The sequence below is a fragment of the Peromyscus maniculatus genome, chromosome 1, assembly GCF_049852395.1.
Source record: "Peromyscus maniculatus bairdii isolate BWxNUB_F1_BW_parent chromosome 1, HU_Pman_BW_mat_3.1, whole genome shotgun sequence".
Classification (NCBI taxonomy): Eukaryota; Metazoa; Chordata; class Mammalia; order Rodentia; family Cricetidae; genus Peromyscus; species Peromyscus maniculatus.
The window spans coordinates 168,678,606-168,701,109 of record NC_134852.1 but is presented as its reverse complement, the minus strand read 5'-3'; the positions used below and the strand labels follow the sequence as shown (position 1 = coordinate 168,701,109).

Below are 22,504 nucleotides of genomic sequence, written 5' to 3'. Positions count from 1 at the left end.
ATTGAGCTTAGGTTTTTCTTTTTAATGTCTGCATTCAGTGGTAAAGCTATAAGGTTTGTCTTTATTGTACTTACGTTTTTGGATAAGTTGTATTTTCCTATGATTGAAAATATTTAACAATTCCCTTCATGACTTCTTTGTCCTAGTATTATTCAGAACTAGAACTCTGAAATGTTTTGTAATTTCCCCCCTCCTTCCCCTCCATTAGGCTGGTTTTTAGTTCACATTGTGATTTTAGTATAACTTCTATTTTTTCAAACTTGTTCAGGTACAGATCTGTTTTATAGACAGGAGTAAATGTTGTTAATATTGCATATGTGCTCCAGAATGTGTAGTCTGCTATCGGATGAAATGTTCTATAAATGTCAGTTAGATCTAGTTTTGGGAATGCTGTTCAGTTCACTTGTGTCTGTGTTTTCTCCCCTAAATAGGTGTATAACTGATACCAGTTATCTTGGTCTGTGCCAGTAATAGTGGATTTGCCTTTTTCCAATTGTACTTCTGTCAGTTTTGACTCATGTATTTTTGACATTGTTGTCAGGCACATACACATTAAGGAATGTGTAACATGATTTTCTTTGGGAGATGACAAAAAATGCTTACTTGTTCCAAATATGGCACCAGTGACAGTGACAGACTAAAGAAATGAATCCACCCAACTCTAACATTCACATAGACACAGCTCTTACTTCAAAGGGAAATATGGGAGTTTATTCTAAGCCAAATATGAGTGATTGTGGCCTTGAGAACATAGATTCTTGTTACCTCAAATAATGTGTTCAATATAGATGCTGTCACATGAACTTCTATGGTTCCAGAACAAAAGAAAGTCATAAATCAAGGCATTTACGATTGATAGGTAAGGGTACCAGGTAGACAAGTAACAGAGGAATATGGATAGTTCTGCTACAGATTAATTTTACTTTAGTTTTAAGCAGAGCGAAGGTAGATATATTAAGGGAAAGGGAGGGAAACTCCGTGAGTCGGAGGTATTCTAGCAGAGGCACACCTTCTGCTAGAGATTCTAGATTTTGTCTGATGGTGTTCTCAGTTTTGGGGTTGGTAGAAACTGGTGGTCCGTAAACTCACTCGAAAGGTTATAACTGGTGCTGAAAGGATGTTAGGTCAGATAGAGGTTAGCAATGAATGGCAACGAAGATGCTAATATGCAGAGTTTGGCGGTTTGTAATTCAGAGTTGGGATGCCTCAGCTTCCCTTGCAAAATCTTGAATTTAATGCTGGTGTGACGTTTTTTGAGGCACTCATTCAGGTTTACAATTCTGCTGTTGGCCACACATCATATCTGAGGCTCTTGTGCATGTGAAGGCTGTTTTCAGCAACTGGAAAACCTCTTTCTAGGATTTGGTAAAGATTACACTGCGGAGGCAGGAGTGCAGTCTTTAGGACAAGGAAATGCTTGTAGCCTTAATCGAACAGGCCCTCAGGGTCATATTAACATTATTTAGGAACTGTGACCTGAGTCGGACTTTTTTATTCTTTGTTTCTGATACAGCATTTATGTGGACATACTATAGGAGTATTATACCTAAAGTTAATCTTTACTATGACTTAAAGAAAAACAGATAGTTTAGGCAACCAAAAAGTCATACTCCTTTTATTAGGCTGCATTTTTTTTCAATGTGTGTATTGCTATTTACATATTATGAAATACTTGATGTTTTCAATATTTGAAATGATTTATTATTGTTTTAATTTTAATCTTTTGGTCAGTTTCATTTCATAAGCAACCTCATGTGGTTCTTACTTAAGAAATATTTTTTATTGTTAAAATTATATACATTTAACTATTTATGATAATAATTTCATCTGTCATATTATTTTGGTATTTTTCCAGATTCCAGTTTAGGGAAATAAGTGTATAATTAAATTGTAGAAGAAATCAATTACTAATACAGTGTCATTTTAGTTTTTTTTCCACCAATAAAATTCACCTTTCTCCATACACCAAATATTAATGCAACAGGGGTAGAAACAAAAGGCTAGACTTTTGGGAAATCAGAATTACACAATTTTTTTTGAGCATAATGAAATCATATTTCTTATTTTACTGACAGAAAGGGAAATGGGACTCCATTAGGAATTGTTTTATATGATATCCACGTATTTCTCATTGTTAACATATGAACATTTAGTATTTTTTCACCCTGGTTAATTGTACCATGCCACAAGACTCATGAAGTTGGGACACATGGGCTCATAAGGTATTGTCTCTTGGGTTAAAAGTTCCTTAGTTTTGAAAAACAGTTTCTCTGTTCTATTTTGAACAGTGATCCTTTTAAAAGTATATCTTTGTTATGACTTTTGGCAAATTTAGCTTGTTAAGAAATTTTTAGATCAATATTGATGCATCCAGAGAAGTTTGTTTCGGCTCTAGTGTCTGACTGGTTTTGATCATGAATGCTATTGCCATTTGGAGACTGTTTTTGGAAAAAAAGGATCAACCCAAAATCCTAGTAAGAGTTAATATAGTTAGTATGAGATCTGGATAGGATACATTCTTCCCAGAGCCTTTAATTTGTTGTAACATTTTAATAGTGAAAGCAATGTCATAATCCAGTTGTTATGTGCAGTTAATATTCTTCCCTTTTTCTTAGGAAGAAATTATATTGTTTTTGGCTGTAGTAGTTTGGATGTAGAGGTACTTCCCAATAGAATTCCTTTTGAAAGATTTAAAAATCAATCTCTGTCAATATGAAAATTGGATTTAAAACTCAAATTACACTGAAGATGACAGCATCCTTTTTGTGGTAGTGGTAAATAATTGGGATCTCTTTAAACACAAAGATTTTATTCAAGCAAAGTAGGACTGGGCAAGACATCTGTCTTAACAAAAATATGATTAATGAGATTAATGACAGGATAAAGCTTAACTTGTAGTTTAACTGAAACCAATAGTATTTTACCTATAATTTAGGAAAATATATCCAAGTACCTCATTTAAAAAATCTAAATATGAAAGGATTTAAGAGATGTGTTATAAAGTAGTGAGGGCATGAATATTGTCAGAGGAGTTTTGAGCTTAGTTACTCGAATGAGGTACTTGATTGTCAACATAGTGAAGATGAGCAGCACCCAGCTTTTTGAAATTCATGTGAATGTATGCTCAGGAGTGGGCAACAACCTTGAGGTGAGAAATATAAAGCTAAGCGTTTATCTACCAAAGTTTTATCTAACAGGAGGTTGTTGGAAATACCTAATAGGTTCCTTTCCATCCAGGCTGGAATTTCTGATGCAGTATTTTTTTTAATTAATGAAATTTCATGGTTAGCTCCCATTTGTTTACTTCTTGGTCTCTCTGTAGCTTACTGTGGGTAGACTTTGTAACCAATGCTGGTTTTTTAGAATCATTTTTAAGAGTCCATTATAATAGTGTGCAATGTTTTTCCCTTAGCAGAGATGACTTTCTCAGTTCTTTGCTGGTATGGGCCTGACAGCTGTGACACACACCTTTGATCTCAGCACTTGGAAGGCAGAAGCAGGTGGAACTCTGTGAGTTCAAGGCCAACCTGGTCTACAGAACCAGTTCCAGGAGAGGCTTCAAAGCTACACAGAGAAACCTCTGGACAAAAACAAAAAAAAAAAAAAAGTATATGTAGCAATCTCTCCATGCCAAGACAAGGAAAAGACTCACAAGGGATGTCAACCCAGTAGGAGAGGATATAGGTTTAGTATTAAAATTCATTTGTATTTGTTGGAGTAGTGTTTCCAGCCATTCTTACTCCTTGCTGGTTGACTTGTTGGATTCTGTATAATCATTACAGAAGGGACTACATCATTAGGATGAAACTCATGAGATTTTTGATGAAATTGAGTTAATGAAATTATAACCATTAAATTGAAGAATGGAATTCACGTCTATGGAACAATCACAGGTGCAGAGGTCAGCATGAACTTACTACTTAAAAATAGGAAAACAGGGTGGGAGAGATGGCTCAGCTGGTTAAGAGTACTGACTGCTCTTCCAGAGAATTTAAGTTCAATTCTCAGTACCAACATGGAGTTCACAACTGTGTGTAACTCCAGTTCCAGGGAATCTGACACCCTCACACAGATATATATGCAGGCAAAACACCAGTGTACATAGGATATGAAAAGACCCCAAAGAACAGAATTTACACAGAGACATTAAATATTTGAGGAAATAACATTTGTTATTTTGCAAGACAGTTTATTTTTGTTGTTGTGGGTTTTTTGTTTGTTTGTTTTTTGTTTTTCGAGACAGGGTTTCTCTGTGTAGTTTTGCGCCTTTCCTGGCCGCCCTCGAACTCACAAAGATCCACCTGCCTCTCCCTCCCGAGTTATGGGATTAAAGGTGTGCGCCACTACCGCCCTGGCGACAGTTTATTTTTGTATACACTCCTAGTGGATGTTGAATCTGAGGTGACACCTCAGAAAAGGGAAGCTCCTATGGGAAGAGGGAGAGCCAGAGAAGATGTGGCCAGGCTTAAGAAGAGTGATTCTTCTTATCTAGGCAGCAGTGGCTCAAGATGACTGTTGTAAAGTGGTTAGCAATTTGGGATGTTTTTAGTACAGATTTTGTACAAACTTTTTTGTCAGGTTTTTGTTGTATTATTTGTTTGTTTTGAGATAGGGTGTCACTAATGTAATAGCCTTGGCTGGCCTGGAATTTGCAGTGTAGACCAGACTGGCCTTGGGTATTTGTCAGTTTTTAATGAATGTAAATGTGAGGACAGAGTTGTCTACTGACTTTTTCAAATTAAAATTTTAGTGTTTCCTATGATTTTGTAAATTTAGAGGGTACTGAGTTGTTCTGTTCTTAGATAGTCAAGCATTGCAATTTTCTGTGACTGTGGAAAAGATACGGACCTCCTTTTTTCACATTAGCATGCATTTTCTTTTCTTTGTATTGTGCAGGTCCCCTTACAGGTGAATGAATTCTTTGGGGATTTCTTTTATGGGACTTAATTTTTACTCCATGCACTTTAGGAGCATGTATTGAACCTTAGGGATGTGGTAAGAACGTTGTCTTCTAAATGTCATTGATGCTCAGTGGCAGAGTACTTGCATACTACACGTGGACCATAGGCTCAATTCTCAGTACCAGGGGGAAATATCATCTGATTTTGTTAAAAATTATTTATGTATATATTTCCCTAAAGATTAATTAATTAATTAATTAATTATGTATACAGTGTTCTGTCTGAATGTATGCCTACAGGCCAGAAGAGGGCACCAGATTTCATTACAGATGGTTGGGAGCCACCATGTAGTTCCCTGGGAATCGAACTCAGGACCTCTGGGAGAGCAGTCAGTGCTCTTAACCTCTGAACCATCTCTTCAGCCATATATATATATATATATATATATTTTTTTTTTGCCATGACATTTGGATAAAACGCAATCACTGGGCTTTAAATGGCCAATTTATAACAGTATAAAGCATAAAGACCATATTTTCTAAGCAAATTGTTTTGCAAATGTAAAACCATAGTGTTGTAAGAAGTTAGGCTTTAGTTTTATTAGCATTGTATTTAACTTCAACTTAAAGAAATCTTTAGAATTTTTGAATTGTAGTAAATTTAATCATACCCATGCCATTAAGTTTTAACTTTCATAAACCTTCAGATGACATATTTTTAGCTTTCTAGTTTTGCCCTCACCTTTGTTTACTTTTTTCTTCAGTTTTTATTTATTTATTATTATTGTGTGTTTAAGTGTAGTTATATACATACCGAAGGTGTGGATGTAGAGGTCAGAGGACAACTTTGAGGAGTTAAGTTTTCTCCTTTATAAGGGTCAAATTCTAGTCAAGTACTTTTACCTGATGAGTCATTTTATCAGACTTTTTTTTTTTTTTCTTTTTTTTTTTTTTAAGGCCAAGTCTCATGTAGCCTAGATTGACCTCCAATTCCTAGATGGATAAGGATGATCTTGAACTCCTGATCCTTAAGTCTCAATTTCCCAAGTGCTGGGATTATAGTTATACTGGGGTTCACAGGCTTAACTTCCTTTTTCCTTTTTGGAAAAATCATTTACTTTAGTATAAAGACTTGTTTTATCATACAAAGTCCTTTCTCATCTAAAAGCATTTCCTTTTTCTTTTCTCTCCTTTACCAGAAACATTCCATATCTGTACCCTTTTTTATCTGTTTGTCCTTGTTGGTTCCTTTTGATTTTGTTTTTTTTCCTTTATGTGAAAAATTTTGAATTTAGTTTTTTTTTTTTTTTAACAAAATGAGATAACCAATAAAACCTCAAGAAGCTGCATCTGAAAATAGACATAACATACTAGTCCTGGTAATATTTTTATTTATCTAAGAAACAGAATTAACTAATCATTAGATTTGATAAAGTCCTATTATAACATATACTTAAAAAATACCTTTCCTAAAAGGCATTGATTTCTTACTTGGACCTACAAGGCAACCAAAAGCAGTATCAAAGCCTGAATCCTCTGGCTTTATTCTGAATCTCTTTAGTTTTAGGTCAGATTCCCACTTGACTCTTCATGGGCGTCTCTTAAGGAGGGTGTTCATCTAGTCTATTTCATTTCCTTTCAACACAACAGGGACAGAAAAATCATGGTCCTAAACCTGCAGTCATTATGTATTTCAGAACAACAAAGCTATATATGAGGGGACTTTGTTCATCAGGACAAGTCTATACCTTTAGGCAGCAGTAACCGTTTCAGGACCAGCTTGTCATTTCAAGTCACAAGGACTTCCTAGGACAACTTTGACAACTTTGTAGAACCAGGACTTAATGACTGAGAACAAACCTTGTCTAAGGCTGATTAGTTATGTATACCCCTTGTCTTTTGTCTCAATTTTTAAAATACTTACATAAAGGTTTACGATTCTCCTGAAGATGGTTACAACATGTCATTTATTTGTCCCTCTCGGTGTGGCCATATTGATCAGATTTCTCTTTGTCCCTTACCATTGTTTGTTTCTTTAATCAACATATTGGGAGAGGTAACCAAGTCTGGCTTTGAACTATTAGAGCTGAGACATGCCCTTAATATTTCTGTTATATTGTGAACTAGAAGGAATTTTTTTTTTACAAAGCTTACACCAGTACTTACATATAAACCAATTTGAATCAAATCATTCTTTGAGTGGGTGGGGTTTTATTATGTAAATATATCAAGTAGCATTTATCTGAAGATTACTATATAAGAAATATACTGGTACGCCAAAATGGTATAACCTTATGTTAAAACCATAAAACATAGAATCATAAAACAAAGAAAATAATTTTAAAAGAAGTGTCTAAATGTGTAATTGAATAAGATCCTCTGCTACCTTAGTTTTTGTTCTTTTTTTTTTTTTTTTTTTTTTTTTGGTTTTTTCGAGACAGGGTTTCTCTGTGTAGCTTTGCGCCTTTCCTGGAGCTCACTTGGTAGCCCAGGCTGGCCTCGAACTCACAAAGATCCGCCTGGCTCTGCCTCCCGAGTGCTGGGATTAAAGGCGTGCGCCACCACGCCCGGCTTTAGTTTTTGTTCTTGTTGCTGTGATAAAATACTCTGACAAAAAGCAATAAAGGAGAAAGGGCTTATTTGGCTCAGAGTTCTACGTTATAGTCTGTTATAACAGGGAAATCACAATGGCGGGAGCTTGAGGGAGCTGGTCATGTTGCATAGTCTGGAGAGTACTGCTTAATGTGAGCTAATCCTTACTTTACTTGTCCATTTTATACGGATTAGGCCCTCTGTTCAGGGAGTGGTCCTAGAATGATGAATGAAGGTGGGGCTTCCCACAGTAGTTGATGTAATCGAGACAGTTCCCATAGGCATGCCCAGTTCTGTCAAACTGATAATGTTAAGAATCACAGCTGCTTAATTTGGTCAGGCTGAAAACCCTTGTTGGGGTTCTGTGTCTTAAAAATTTTATATTATAATCTTTTTTTTTGTTGTTGTTGTTTTGTTTTTTGTTTTTTTGAGTCAGGATTTCTCTGTGTAGCTTTGGAGCCTTTCCTGGAACTCACTTTGTAGCCCAGGCTGGCCTCAAACTCACAGAGATCTGCCTGCTTCTGCCTCCCTAGTACTGGGATTAAAGGCGTGCGCTACCACCGCCGGGCTTATATTATAGTCTAAAGAATATCAAATAATCCAAAGAAATGGGCAGCTAAACCAAGCAGACACAATGACATATAATTACTTTAAATCAGAGTTCACTCTTAGAAACTAAATTTTGAAGACAGGAAGCCTAGCCTAATCATTGATAAAGCTTAAGGAGCCAAAAGGTCAGAAGGTGAAGGTAGGTATGCAGAGGGGTAAGGTAGTATCTTTTCCTGCTTTAAGAACTAAACAACAGAGAGGGAGGCATGCTTATAAATAGAAATGTTTGATGAAAGAAAATCCTGTTTTGTATGTCAGTAGGATGATAGAAAATTTATTTAGTAAAACACAGAGGTCCTAATACAACTCAGAAACCTTATAAAGCCTGTAACACAAGTTTTTGTCCAGGGAGTATAGACAGTATAGGACCACTTCCCTGTAGGTTGTATCTTTAAAAAGCCCCTCATCTTTTCCTTGGACAGGGAATTTTGTTTCGTTTGGTAATCACTAGAGAAGAGAATGGAAGAACAGGATAAAGAAAGTAGAGAAGACAGGGTCGGTGTAGGGCAGATACTAGTCAGTAGGGATTGAGAACAGATTCCTTGGAATTCATCTTTAATTCTGAAAAAAACCTTAGACATTTTTATTCCCTGTTCCTTAACATCTTTTTAATACAGTATCCAAAGTAAACTAGCAATGTTATTGTTTCTTCCTAGTTGTTCTTAAATTCCAGTTCATAGTGATTGCTCATTTAGCATCTTTAGTTCTGTTGTATAGGAATTTTTAGTTTAGCTTGAAAAGAAACAAGCCAACCAAATCAAAACAAAAATTAAGTTTGGGCATAGCAGACATTCCTCATGTTTCCCAAATAACTTGCAGGTTAAATGACCATAATTATAAAATACAAAGCCAGCTAAAGTACCAGATGATGATGTGCGCTTGTTACTACTATTGCCCCCACCCACTCAGTACTTTTTCCTTCTCTGAATTTCTGCTTTCCATTTTGATGTCTTTTTATTTATTTTATATTATTTTATTTTTTTCTTCTCCGAAACTGTAACCTATACTAGCTGGAGAGAGTTGTGTTTGGGGTCAGATTTATGTGCCACTTACCTCTCTGAAGTTTTCTCTCATTCCATGTGTGGTTTATTCTGCACATTTATGGGAATATACCTGACTGAGGCAGCAAAGTTTCATACAAACTGAGTGGGGTCTGTTGTCTTGGACTTCCTATGAGTTAACTGTACATCCTGTGGAGTTCCCCTGACACCAGTGAAATGGTCCATGGGAGATAGTTATTGACGGCCTCTATAGTTAATCCAATTAAGAGTATAAGAGTCCTTTGGTAATAGTCAGACCAAGAATAGGCTCACACCTTCAGAACATCTCTTGGTGTCAAAGCTGAAGGGCACAGTATTTTTAAAGACAAACCCACAATTAGTATCAGTGCTTGAGGAGGCTTACATCAGTGAGAGTTGGGGTAGCCCAATAGCATCTGTTTTCTTGCAGACTTAGTAGTATTTGTTAGACACTACACTACAATTAGTTTTGATTTACAGTTCCTCCTAGTTATTTCAGCTTTATATTTTAGCTTACACAAGCATTAATTATTTTGATTAAAACACCTAGACAGTGGTGAGGGTCACGGACATTCCCCAAAGTGTTGCCAAGGTGGATGTGGCTGTTACAGGGTGGAAAGCTGAGGGGCATCTAGGAAGACACAAACTAGAGTTAAGACAAGATGGTGTTACATGAGTCATTTTACCACCACTGCCTTGTGCTGGAGGGAACAAGTAACTTTTATGTTCAGTATGCTCGTAGAATGGGAAAGAGTGCAATGGCACACAAGAAGAAAACACAGACTTACATGTTGTACGGAAAACAGAAAATAAAGCTCTAACTGTAACAGTCAAATTCTGGGGGTGGGGAGGTAAACAAATCCTTTACCAGATACTCTGAGAGAATGTCCAACCACCAGTTGAGCAAATCAGTATACCATCAATTAAACCAAAGGGGAGGGTTGGGTCTCTGAAAGAATTGCCAACATATGCTCAGGCAAGCAGAGTGAATGATCAGTCACAAAGGGCTTGCACAGGTACCTTCTGCCAAGTTTGGTGAAAGTGGATTGTCCTTCTTGAGCCCTTATTTTCATTCCTCAAAACTGTTAGGTTGTAAAATACAGCTCTTAATTGAAAGGGAAATGAGTTTGTTTTTAGCCAAGTACAAATGACTATGTCCTAGGAACACAGGTTTTAGTTGTCTGGAGTAACGTATTCCAGCAGAGACATTGTTAAATGGACTTTTACAAATCACACAACAAAAGTCTAGATAAAGATATTTTTCCATTAGTGGGGACATCAGGTTAGGCAGATTATAGCAAATGGCTTTTAAGAGGATTAAAAGTAGCTCAGTTTGGGTCTGAATCTCTAACAGTCTCTTTTCAATAACCTGTGTTCAAGAGTCTACAAAGTTGAATTTCTTTCTTCCTTCTTTTCTTCTCTTCTTTCCTTTCTCTCTCCCCTTCCCTCCCTTTCTCCCTCCCTCTCTCCCTTTCTCTCCCTCCTTGTATTCCTCCCTCCTTCCCTCCCTCCCCCCCTCCATTTTTTTTTTTTTTTTATTTTTCTGGAAATTAGTGCAGATCATCTTCGTGAGCCAGTTTGAGGTTACTTACAGGAGTAAGGTGACTCAAAAGTAGCTATATTATATAGAAATCTCAACTTGGCATGGGTGAAATCCTCATGAAAGCCTTGTCAGTGGAATCCTACCCTCAGTTGCCCTTATCTCCACATATCTTAGGATTCTCTCATAAGACTTTGTGCAGGTGGGGGTCACAAGGGAGTAGTGGCTGAAATTCCAGGGAAGGTCTGGTGGCTTTCCACCTCTCCTGCTAGGTTCTATTAGCTGCCTTGTGATCATTATCCTAGTGGTCAGTGTAATGTTTGCTGATTTGTTCTATGATTCGAAGCCAAGGTACTCTGTAGGTTACTCCAGTTCTCTGCTCCTTGGTGCGTGGTGGTGATCTTCATAAAACGTTCTTTCTGGAACAGAAATTTGTATCTTCTTGGAGAGCTGGCTCCTTTGCCATTTGTAATGTTACTGAAACTGTAGAGCTACTCTGGACTTGTATCTCTCTCACTAACTCTTTACTTTAAATCTATTTATGTCTTTATAATTGAAGGGGGTTTCTTGGTAAATGAATTAAATTTGAGGTTTTTTTTTATTCACTTTGGCATTTTTTTTTGTTCAACTTTCCAAGTTACATCTAAATTTACTATTGATGTAGTTGGATTAATGGGTTTATACTTATATTGTGTGATATGTATTTGATGTTTATCTATGGTTCCTATTGCAGAGTTCCTATATTCATGAAATTTCCTATGACAGGATTAATTTTTGTTATTCATGATGAGCCCCTTTGATAGTTTTAATTTATGCTATTGAGGTGACAAGGAAGGGTCCCTACATAGGTCCCAGAATGGACCAATCACCAGAAAGACCATATAGTTAGAGTATTAGAAAATTGGAACCTCCAGTCTCACTTATCAGCCTCTAGGAAAGGTATGGTCTTGGCATTCTAATTGTAAAAACTCTTAGGGCAACTTGATGAGCTTCTACACTACTGAAGAGATGAAGTTGGTGTACTTGTGGCATATCCAGAGAGGACATAGGAGCACTGTGACCAAAGCAAGACCAAAACCCAGCTGGGCAAACTGCAAACTCCACACTCTGTATCTCCAAGTCTGATGTCAAAGTGCTCTTCAGATCTCCAGCTCTTTTTCAGCTTTGTTGACTGCAACACACTTTTCTCTTTGGGGCCGATTCCACTGCATGTTAGCAGCTTTCCTCAGCAGGTATCCTATGAGTCTGGCATTCCCAGGATCTTGGGGTCTCCAAGACAATCCAGGCTTCACCTTCAGAGCTTCACACAATGGTCTCTATGCCTCTATGTAGGGACATGCCTGACACATGTCTGGCCTCAGCGGCTTTCCTTAGTCATAGAGGGAGATTCTATAACCTCTTTCTTGTATCCTTGACTCTGAAGCCAGAACCACAGGGCTGAAGCTGCCAAGTTCAGTTGCTTGATGCTGGGCCATCATAGTCTACATTGCTGTCAGTACCACTGTCTTTTAAGCTACTACTAGGATGTCCCTAGGCCCCAGGCCTATGGTGCTTAGGATGGCTCATTAAACTCCACTTAAAGTGTCTAGTTTTTCTAGTCCAAAGTCTGAACATGTTCAATATTCCTCCAAACAAAAGCATGATCAGGCCTATCTTACACAATACTCCAGTCCCTGGTACCAACTTCTGTCTTAGTCAGTGTTCTATTGCTGTGAAGAGACACTATGACCATGGCAAGTCTTATAAGGGAAAACATTTAATTGGGGCTGGCTTTTACAGTTTCAGAGGTCTAGTTCATTGTCATGGCAGGAAGCATGGTAGCATGCAGGCAGACATGGTGCTGGAAAGGTAGCTGAGAGTTCTACATTTGGATCACCAGGCAGCAGGAAGAGCAGCACCACTCCCTAATGACCAAGCATTCAAATATATGAACCTATGGGGTCACATAGGTCATAACTGTGGACCTATGGTTAGTGTAGAAATGAGTATTTTTATGTTGACTAGACTCTTTAATTTGTGGAATCATCTCTATTTTTAGATATAAAGTATTAGATATAAAAATTTAGATATAAAATATTGACATGGGATTGAATTCTAGGATACCCATTTGATGTTTGCTAAAGAATTGCATGATGTTTGCATAGAAAACTCATGATACATTTAGTTGTAGAGGCTTATATGTTGAATGCAAGAAAAAACTTTTTGAGCCTTTTGGTGTTATCTGTCATGTTCTAACTATTTTTTATTTGTTGGACCTGTTTCTTAAAAAGAAAAGTTTTCTGCCTTCTCAGGTTTTCATTGAGCATTTCATATAAATTTTATTTTTTCTTGCATATTAATTATACTTTAAAAATGTCTTATATATAGCTGAAAGTTTTTCTGTGCGCCGCCCAGTCTGCAGCTGTTCAGATCCAAGTAAACACACAAAGGCCTATATTAATTAAAACTACTCGGCCATTAGTTCAGGCTCACTTACTACTGACTAGCTCTTAGACTTAAACTCAGTCCATTTCTGTTAATCTATATGTCACCACGTGTTCCGTGGCTTTACCTGTGTGCCATTACATGCTGCCATTACATGCTGCTTCCTGGACGGTGGACTGGCATCTCCTGACTCAGCATTCCTCTTCTCAGAATTCTCTTTGTCTGCTTATCCTGCCTATACTTCCTGCCTGGCTACTGGCCAATAAGCGTTTTATTTATCAACCAATCAGAGCAACACATATTCATAGCGTACAGAACATCCCACAGCACTTAGATGTAGCACGAATCTTAAAAGGTCTTACTAATAAAAATAAACTGGAGCCAAGTATTGGGGTGAATGCTGGAAGATCAGAGAAGCAGAACAAGCCACAGCCACCTCACCTTGCCAGTTCCTCAGCTGATCCTGTTTCCTCAGACTGGAAGCCTCTGAGTCCTCATTCAGAATAGATCTCAGCTGAACTGCTGCTCAAAACTTAAAAGCTTAACTAGACCTAGTTCCTGATTTTAATGCCTTATATACCTTTCTGCCATCACTTCCTGGGATTAAAGGCGTGAGTCACCATGCCTGGCTGTTTCCAGTGTGACTTTAAACTCACAGAGATCTGGATGGATTCTCTGCTTCTGGAATGCTAGGAGTAAAGGTGTGTGCTATCACTGCCTAACCTCTATGTTTAATATTATGGCTGTTCTGTTTTCTGACTCCCAGATAAGTTTATCAGGGTGCACAATATATCAACCACACTTAGAGTTTGTAGTATTCACTTAAATCTAGTCTAAGTCCTTTCAGATGACACTTTAAGGCTTCATGGGTAACAGACAATACAATTTCTTTTAGGAAATTGTGCTTTCATTGCACCTGCAGAGTGAGCCAGTGCATTGTTACTGTTAATGTTCAGAACAAACAACTTCCCATTCGCTTATTTAAGAACAATAAAAATAAAATATTTGATTTTATCCTCATTACTTAATTTTCCATTTCTCTTACCCCCCCCCCCACTTTTTTTAGCATTTCCTTTAAATGAGTCTACTAGCAGCATTTCCTGTTAATTTTTATTCATCTGGGAGTTTTCAGTTTTCTTTCAGATCCCTGCCCTATTTGAAAAATTACAGAGATGCACTATATATAGATTATAAATTACAGAGATGCACTATATATAGATACAGTATATAGTGTATGTACTATATATGTGTATGTATATATATATAGTATATGCACTATATAGGGAAAAGAATGCACACACATGCTTTTGTTTCCTTCCTTCCTTATTTTATTTTATTTTTTGGAGGCATCTCACATAAAGCTCTGGCTGTCCTGAAACTTACTATGTTAGGCAGGGTGGCTTGAAGATACAGAGATCACCTTGACTCTGCCTCCCAAGTACTGGGATCAAAGGTATATTCCACCATACTAGTCTCAATATTTATGTCCTTAACAATCTTACATATATATACCTCAGTGTCACTAAATTCACAATGTGTTACAGCATTCAAAACCATCTACTTGTACAACTCAAACAGTATCCATTAAGCAGTAATAACTCATACTCTGCTATCTATTTGCCCTGTTTTTTTTACTGGCTTCTTTCATTAAACAATGTGTCCTTACAGTTTTTCTATGTTGTAGCATGAATTCAAATCATTTTAAAAAATGAATAATATTATCTATTATCTCCGCCCGTGAGTGTGTGTGTGTGTGTGTGTGTGTGTGTGTGTGTGTGTGTGTGAGAGAGAGAGAGTTTTTTTTCATCTGTTGATGAATAGGTGAGTTGCTCTTTTGGAATAATACTGCTATGAATGCAACTATTTCTCTTTTCATCCATGTTTTCAGATACATTGGTTATATGCCTAGATGTGGATTTGCTGAATCATATTTTCTACTTGTCTTTGTGTTTTGATTATCAGCTTAGAATTTTTTTCCTATGATTTTGATTTTTAACTTAATGTGTGCACTTAAGAGTTAGAGACAGTCTTTAACAGCATATTATTGGACACTGCTTATCTATTCACTAGACTCCACTCTGCCAATTTATGTCTGTTGCAGAGTGCTTGAACCCAGGGAGTTGTGCATGTTGAGCAAGTGCTCTACCACTAAACTCTGTCTCAGCCTTTACTATTTTGAGTCTGGTTCTCACTGTGTATCTTACTGGTCTTGTACTTGCTGTTTATTGGTACCTCAGCTTCTGGCCTACAAAGTACTAGATTTACAGATGTTTGCTCCCTGCTAACCTGTTTGTGTTTAATTAAAGTGATAGAGAGTAAATTTGTGTTTTCATTTTACTATTACATTCTATGTCATAGCATTGTGTGAGTTCATGTTGTGTATATGTGTGTGTGTGCGTGCGCGCATGTGCGCGCACGTGCACACTCAGAGAACAGAAGAGGGTATCAGGCATCCTTCCCTATTGCTTTCTGCCATTTTTCTCTTGAATATCATGGAGTCTGGAGGTATGGAGTGTTTTTCATCTAGGCTGGTGGTGGGCAAGAGATTCTCCTCTCAGATCTTCTTAGACTGTACAGAAGAATGAACATGGGCTAGTAAAAATCAATTCTATTTTCTGTTATTACAATTATTTTTCTCTGGTGTTGTATTTAAAATGAAGTATATTTAAAAATGAAATACAGTTGAATGTATTGTTTTCTTTTTCTTTTTTGTTTTTAAGGCTCTGTGGCCCTCAAGAATCTTCAAATTAAAGAAAATGCATTGGTAGGTCTTACCTATGAAACTTTACATGAGTATATTTAAATACACTCATACCTAATTTAACATGCCACCTTAAATTTACTTATCTATAAAAAAATTTTGAAAGCTATTTTCATAAAATATGAACTTTGCAACATAGATCTAAATTCTTAAAGATAGAAACTGACAGTGTAGTTTTTGTTTTGTTTTTGTTTTCATTTCCAGGATATCTGTCATGAAGTTTTTTTCTTGTGTTTTTCTCTATTAAAAAATTTTCTATTCACTTTACATACCAATCACAAATCCCACCTCTTCCCTCTTCCCACCCCCCATCCCCACATTTTCCAAATCAAGGTCTCCCATGGGGAGTCAGCAGAGCCTGGCATACTCACAGGTCCAAGCTCACTCTCCGCTTTACCAACACTGTGCAAGTTGTCACACCATAGGCACTGGGCTCCAAAAAGCCTGCCCATGCACTAGGGATGGATCCCGATCTCCCTGCCTAGGTATCCCCTAAACAGTTCGAGTTAAACAACTGTCTCCTGTATCCAGAGGGCCTAGTCTAGTCCTATGGGGCTCCATAGCTATTAGTCCACAGTTCATGGGAATGTTTTCCTCTAAACCAGTGGTCTCAACTTTCCTAATGCTGTGACCCTTTAATACAGTTCTTCATGTTGTAGTGACCCCAACCATAAAATTATTTTCATTGCTACTTAGTACTGTAATTTTATGTTATGAATCATAATGTAAACACATGATATTTTGAATATTTTTAGGTGACTCTTGTGAAAGGGTGTTCAACTCCCAAAGGGGTCGTGACCCCCAGGTTAAGAACCACTACTCGAAACTATAAAGTTTTAGATTTTCTGTTTAGTTTTGATTCATGTTGAGTTTTACATATGATATAGTACAGAGACTCAACTTCCTATTTTTACTATTGGCTATCCACGTTCCCCAGCACCAGTTATTGTAAGAGCTGTTCTTTTCCTAAAGACAAAGAAATAGTTTTAAAATTATTATTATTATGTAAAATGCCAGTTTTGTGAAATGAATTATTAATTTCTATAAAAAACTATCTGTTCAGTATTACTTAAGTATATGCCTAGCCATTTACTTTGAAAAGAAAGGCTTTCTGTAAATAAACCATTAAATTTAAGTGAATGCTGAAGATAAAAAGAGTATGCAAGGTAATTAAAATACCCATAAGTGATTTTAGGAAGAAAATAATTATCCTTATATGATTAATTATTATTATTATTTACAAATTTACTTTTCTTTATAGAGTGAACTGGATGTACCATTCAAAGTTAAGGTTGGTCATATAGGTAAGCCATATTTACCACTGGAATATTCTCCTTGTTGGGCATGCAACCTAAGTAATTAAACTATTATTGCTGTAATGTAATCTTCCTAATGCTTATGAACATTAATTTAAAATATAATATTTGTGTGTTTTTGTTTATGTAGAACTTAGTTGTATAACTTAAAAATATTGTGGGTAAATGTACTACTTGAACAGTAATTGCTCATTTTAGTAGGTCTTAAAGTTGAGTTGAGAGTCAAAGCAGGAACTGTATTAGTTTCTATATTTCTGATTAGTTATATTTACTAATATGTAATAAGTACAAGATACATAACATAAAGGGTTTTGATCATCCAAACACTAGCTATCAATGAAAATCAAACCTTGATTGTGCTGTAGAAATTGTTTCAGGTTTCTTACTCTAGAAAATAAAGTGCTTTTTGTTTGTTTTCAATTATTTTACCCATGTTTATAATTCATTAAAGTATGAATTTTAATTAAGTACAATATGAATTTAAAGTAGTTCATGTGTTGGAAGATCAGAAACAAACTAAATGTAAGAATTTAACATGTTTAATAAAGTTGTCTCTTAGGATTCTTAGTTTATGCTGTTGTGCATTTATTTAAATGTCATAAAGGTTGATTGAGATCATAATGTCTTAAATTGAATCTTACTGTCTGTCTGTCTGTCTCTTCCTATAGTAGAATTTATATAGTGTTACTGAAGCTGTGATAATGTCTGAAAAATAGACATTCTCAAAGCTTACATAAAAATTTTATGATGACAGTCTTTACAATTTTGTATATTGTACTTACAGTTGTTATTAGACCATATACCACAGGAAATTTTTATTTGACATTTTTAGAATCTAAATTCTGTCTTGTTCCTGTAAAGACAGTTTAGCATAAGTAAGAATTGAAAATACCACAAGATATTTCCCTTCTGACATCTTAATTATTGCATGTTTCTGATAGTTTGGATTGGTAATTTTTTTTGGATGTAAATTTTCATAATCTGATTTGACTTCATTTACTTCTTTACTGTAACACAATCTGAGGAATACATAGTTGGGTGGAATAATCTTTTTATTATATTGTAAAACAGTCTTATAATAAATTTCTTGTATGTTGCTCTTAGACATTGGCCAGAAGTCACTTTAATTTTACACTGATTATAGTTGAATCTCAGTGTATGTCAATGTAATCTCAATTCAAGAAAAATTTAAAAATATACCAGGAGTACTGAGTTTCACTAGTTACTTTTCTCATTGCTATGACAAAGTGCCTGATACAAGCAACTGAAGGAACGGCTTATTTGGTTCTGCTTGAGGGTGCAGTTCATCATCATGGGGAAGGGATGGCAGCAAGAAAGTGAGGTGGCTTGTCATATTTTGTCTGTAGTCAGGAAGGAGAGAGAAATGCTGGTGCCAGCTCTCTTTCTTTTTGTTATTCAGTGTGGGACTCCAGCCTCTGAGATTGTATTGCTCACCTTCAGAATAGGTCTTTCATCTTCTGTTAAACCTCTCTAGAAATGTCCTCATGGGTACTTCTAGTTTCATAGGTTATTGTAAATCCTGTCACATTGACAATGAGTATTAATCATCACAGGATTGATCCCAGCACGATTGTACAAAACTATATAAAAACAAGTATTGTAGAATGAAACTTTTCTGTGTCCTGCTTGGCCAGCAGCAGCTTATAAAATGGTCACTCAAAGGCTTAATATTAATTACAAACTTTTTGGTCTATGTCTCAGGCTTATTGCTAGCTAGCTCTAACATCTTTAACTTGTTTCTATTTTTATTTTGCCATGTGGCCACAGCATTACCAGTCTGTTTCTTGGACACCTAGATGGTGTCTGCCCTGACTCCACCCTTCTTCTCTCTGTATCTCTGCTTGGATTTCCCTCCTGGCTCTTATCCTGCCTTACAATAGGCCAAAGTAGCTTTATTTGTTAACCAGTGGGAGTAACACATAGTCATAGCATACAGAAAGACCGTCGCACAGCAAAGTATTTTATATTTGTACATACATATAAGAAGAGTAGATAGACCCATTTTCTTTAAAGGTTGCCTTCTTTTGTTTTTCCTTTTTAAAAAATGACAATAAGTTAATTTTCAGATACTAGAAAGTTCACTAGACAAACAGAATCTACTAAGGTATTATTTGTATACTTTTCACATAGTTTCTGACATTCTTTTATTTGTATGTGTTTCTTTTATTGTGTTTTCACCACTTAATATATTTTATGATGTATTTGTTGAATGAAAAAGTACCCATTTTAAATGAGTTATATAGGTGTAGTCAATTTTATAGGACTGTATGGGCTCCCTGACACTATTGCTTGTTTTACTGATTTTTCAAAGATTTCTTCTAAAGCGTTATGGAAAGTAGATTGGTAGATGTATGTTTAATGAACAGTATTCTTGTCTTCATTATTTTAATGTAGGTAGTCTTAAACTTAAAATTCCATGGAAAAACCTTTATACTCAACCAGTTGAAGCTGTTTTGGAAGAAATCTATTTACTGATAGTGCCTTCTTCTAGTAAGTCATTTAAAATTTATAATTTATTCTTATTTTTAGATAGAAAAATCTTTATATAATTTTATTCCAAGTACTTTTTGTGAAGATAATCTAGGATTTTAATTTGGGATTTGTAGATTTCAAATAGAATTGGTTTTTTTTTTTTTGTTTAGATCACACTAAATTTTATTTGAATTAGTGATTATTTTCAAGTATATTTAAATTTAAGGTAATTGAAATTTTTTTCATGTTTTCTGTAGGAATAAAATATGATCCCATCAAAGAAGAAAAGCAACTAATGGAAGCAAAGCAACAGGAACTAAAAAGAATAGAAGAAGCAAAACAGAAAGTAGTTGATCAAGGTAAAATACCAGTAAACAGTGATAATAAAGATGTAGATATTGTAACAGAATATTGTTTTCTACTAGATGTACTGAGGTTATGGGTTTTTGTTTGTTTTGTTTTTGTTTGTTTTTTCAAGATAGGGTTTCTTTGTGTAGCCTTGGCTGTCCTTGGAACTAACTCAGTATATCAGGCTGGCCTCTAACTCAGAAGAGATCTTCATGCCTCTGCTTCCTAAGTGCTGGGATTAAAGGCATGCAACACCATTGCCTGGCTCTGGGATTATGTTACAAGCAGGAAATCATGTTATTACCTGGAAAGCTATATGGTTGGTTTGTTTTGTTATGTTTGCTGAAATTACCTTGCAGAAATTTAAGGCAAATAATGGTTTCTAGTGGGATAAAGTCATTTTTTAATATTAGCAAGTTTATCAAGTATATCTTCTTATCTTTCTAGACTTTGCCTTTGTAGCCCCCTTATATCTATTATCTACTCTTGAATATACTTAGTTCTTTACCATGCACTGATTTGTATTGTTTTTTGGTGGTGAGAAAAGGGTAGTTTTCTTTTTCTTTTTCTTTTTTTTTTTTTAATTTCTTTTTTTTTTGTTTATTATTATTATTATTATTTTACAACACCATTCAGTTCAACATAATAGCCACAGAATCCCCTGTTCTCCCCCTCTCGCCCACCCCTCCCCCCAGCCCACCCCCCATTCCCACCTCCTCCAGATCAAGGTCTCCCCCGAGGACCGGGGTTGACCTGGTAGACTCAGTCCAGGCAGGTCCATTCCCCCCTCCCAGACCGAGCCAAGTGTCCCTGCATAAGTCCCAGGATTCAAACAGCCAACTCATGCGACGAGCCCAGGACCTGGCACCAATGCACAGCTGCCTCCCAAACAGATCAAGCCAAATGACTGTCTCACCCGTTCAGGGGGCCTGATCCAGTTGGGGGCCCCTCAGCCTTTGGTTCATAGATCCTGTGCTTCCATTCATTTGGTTATTTGTCCCGGTGCTTTATCCAACCTTGGCTTCAACAATTCTCGCTCATATAAACCCTCTTCTTACTCACTAATTAGACTCCCAGTGCTCCACCAGGGGCCCAGCCGTGGATGTCTGCCTTCAGATTCCTCAGTCCTTGGATGGGGTTTATGGCACCACTATCTGGGTGTCTGGCCATCCCATCACCAGAGTAGGTCAGTTCCTGCCGTCTTGCGACCATTGCCAGCAGTCTTTTGAGGGGGTATCTTTGTGGATCTCCGTGGGCCTCCCTAGCTCTCTGCTTCCTCCCCTTCTCACCTTCTCATGTGGTCTTCATTTACCATGGTCTCCTATTCCTTGTTCTCCCTCTCTTTTCTTGATCCAGCTAGGATCTCCCACTCTTTCCCTCGACTGTCGCCCTTTATTGTTCCCACTCATGACCAGGCTATTCATGTAGATCTCGTCCATTTCTCCGTGTCTTTTTTTGGGGTCCCGTTTTCCAGGTAGCCTCACTGGTGATGTGAGTAGCAGTCTAGTCATCCTTGTTCCACATCTAGCATCTTCCTATGAGTGAGTACATACCATATTTGTCTTTCTGAGTCTGGGTTACCTCACTCAGTATGATTTTTTCTAGATCCATCCATTTGCCTGCAAACCGTGTGATGTCATTGTTTTTCTCTGCTGAGTAGTATTCCATTGTGTATATGTGCCACAATTTATTTATCCATTCTTCAGTTGAAGGGCATCTAGGTTGTTTCCAGGTTTTGGCTATTACAAACAATGCTGATATGAACATAGCTGAGCAAGTGCTCTTGTGGTATGATTGAGCATTTCTTGGGTATATGCCCAGGAGTGGTATAGCTGGAAAAATCTTGCTGTGTGGCCCAGCCTTGCCTGGAATCTACTTTGTAGCCCAGGTTGCCCTTGAATTCATGGTCTTTTTTTCTTTTCTTTCTTAGTGCTGGGGTTGTAGGTGTCTTCCTTCCTATCTTTTTTTTTTTAAATGAAAAATAAACTTCATAATACATGTTTTACCTTGTGGCAAACATTAATAGAAATGTAACACAAGCTGTGGGAATATCACATGTAATTCTACTTTCTTGTCATATTTCCTTCATAGTCTGTGTAGTCATTTATCTCTTCTGTAATTGTCCCTTTCCTAAGTCAGGCCTTTTCCTTTAAAAATTATTTTGTCAAAATAATACATATACATAGATTTAAAAGTAAAATAGTACTATAGGACTTATACTTTATAAAAACAAAGTCTGCACTAATCCCTTTACCCATTCCCTAGAGAAATACCATATTGCTGAATAAGATGTTCACAGTTTCATTAAGTTAAGCTTATGTTACATGTTCATACTTCCTTTGATGTTGGACTATGACAATTGACCAAATGATATGATTCTAACAAAATATATTTTAATATATTTAATATATATTAATATATATTTTAATATATATATATATATACATACACACACACACGTGTGTGTGTGTGTGTGTGTGTGTGTGTGAGAGAGAGAGAGGG

The 22,504-nt window shown here is 36.5% G+C and overlaps 1 protein-coding gene across 11 annotated transcripts in view; it reads left to right on the top strand.

Moving 5' to 3' along the window:
• Positions 1-22,504, top strand: part of Vps13a (vacuolar protein sorting 13 homolog A) — a 230,136-nt gene that overhangs the window by 6,567 nt on the left and 201,065 nt on the right. For all 11 annotated transcript variants that reach the window (XR_013047707.1, XR_013047706.1, XR_013047704.1 and 8 more), the window contains exons 2-5: positions 15,805-15,848; positions 17,107-17,149; positions 19,577-19,672; positions 19,912-20,013. Coding sequence is in view for 6 of the 11 variants with exons in the window: in XM_006970140.4 (XP_006970202.1) it covers positions 15,805-15,848; positions 17,107-17,149; positions 19,577-19,672; positions 19,912-20,013 (285 nt within the window). In the remaining 5 variants the exon portion in view is untranslated. The remainder of the gene's footprint in view (positions 1-15,804; positions 15,849-17,106; positions 17,150-19,576; positions 19,673-19,911; positions 20,014-22,504) is intronic.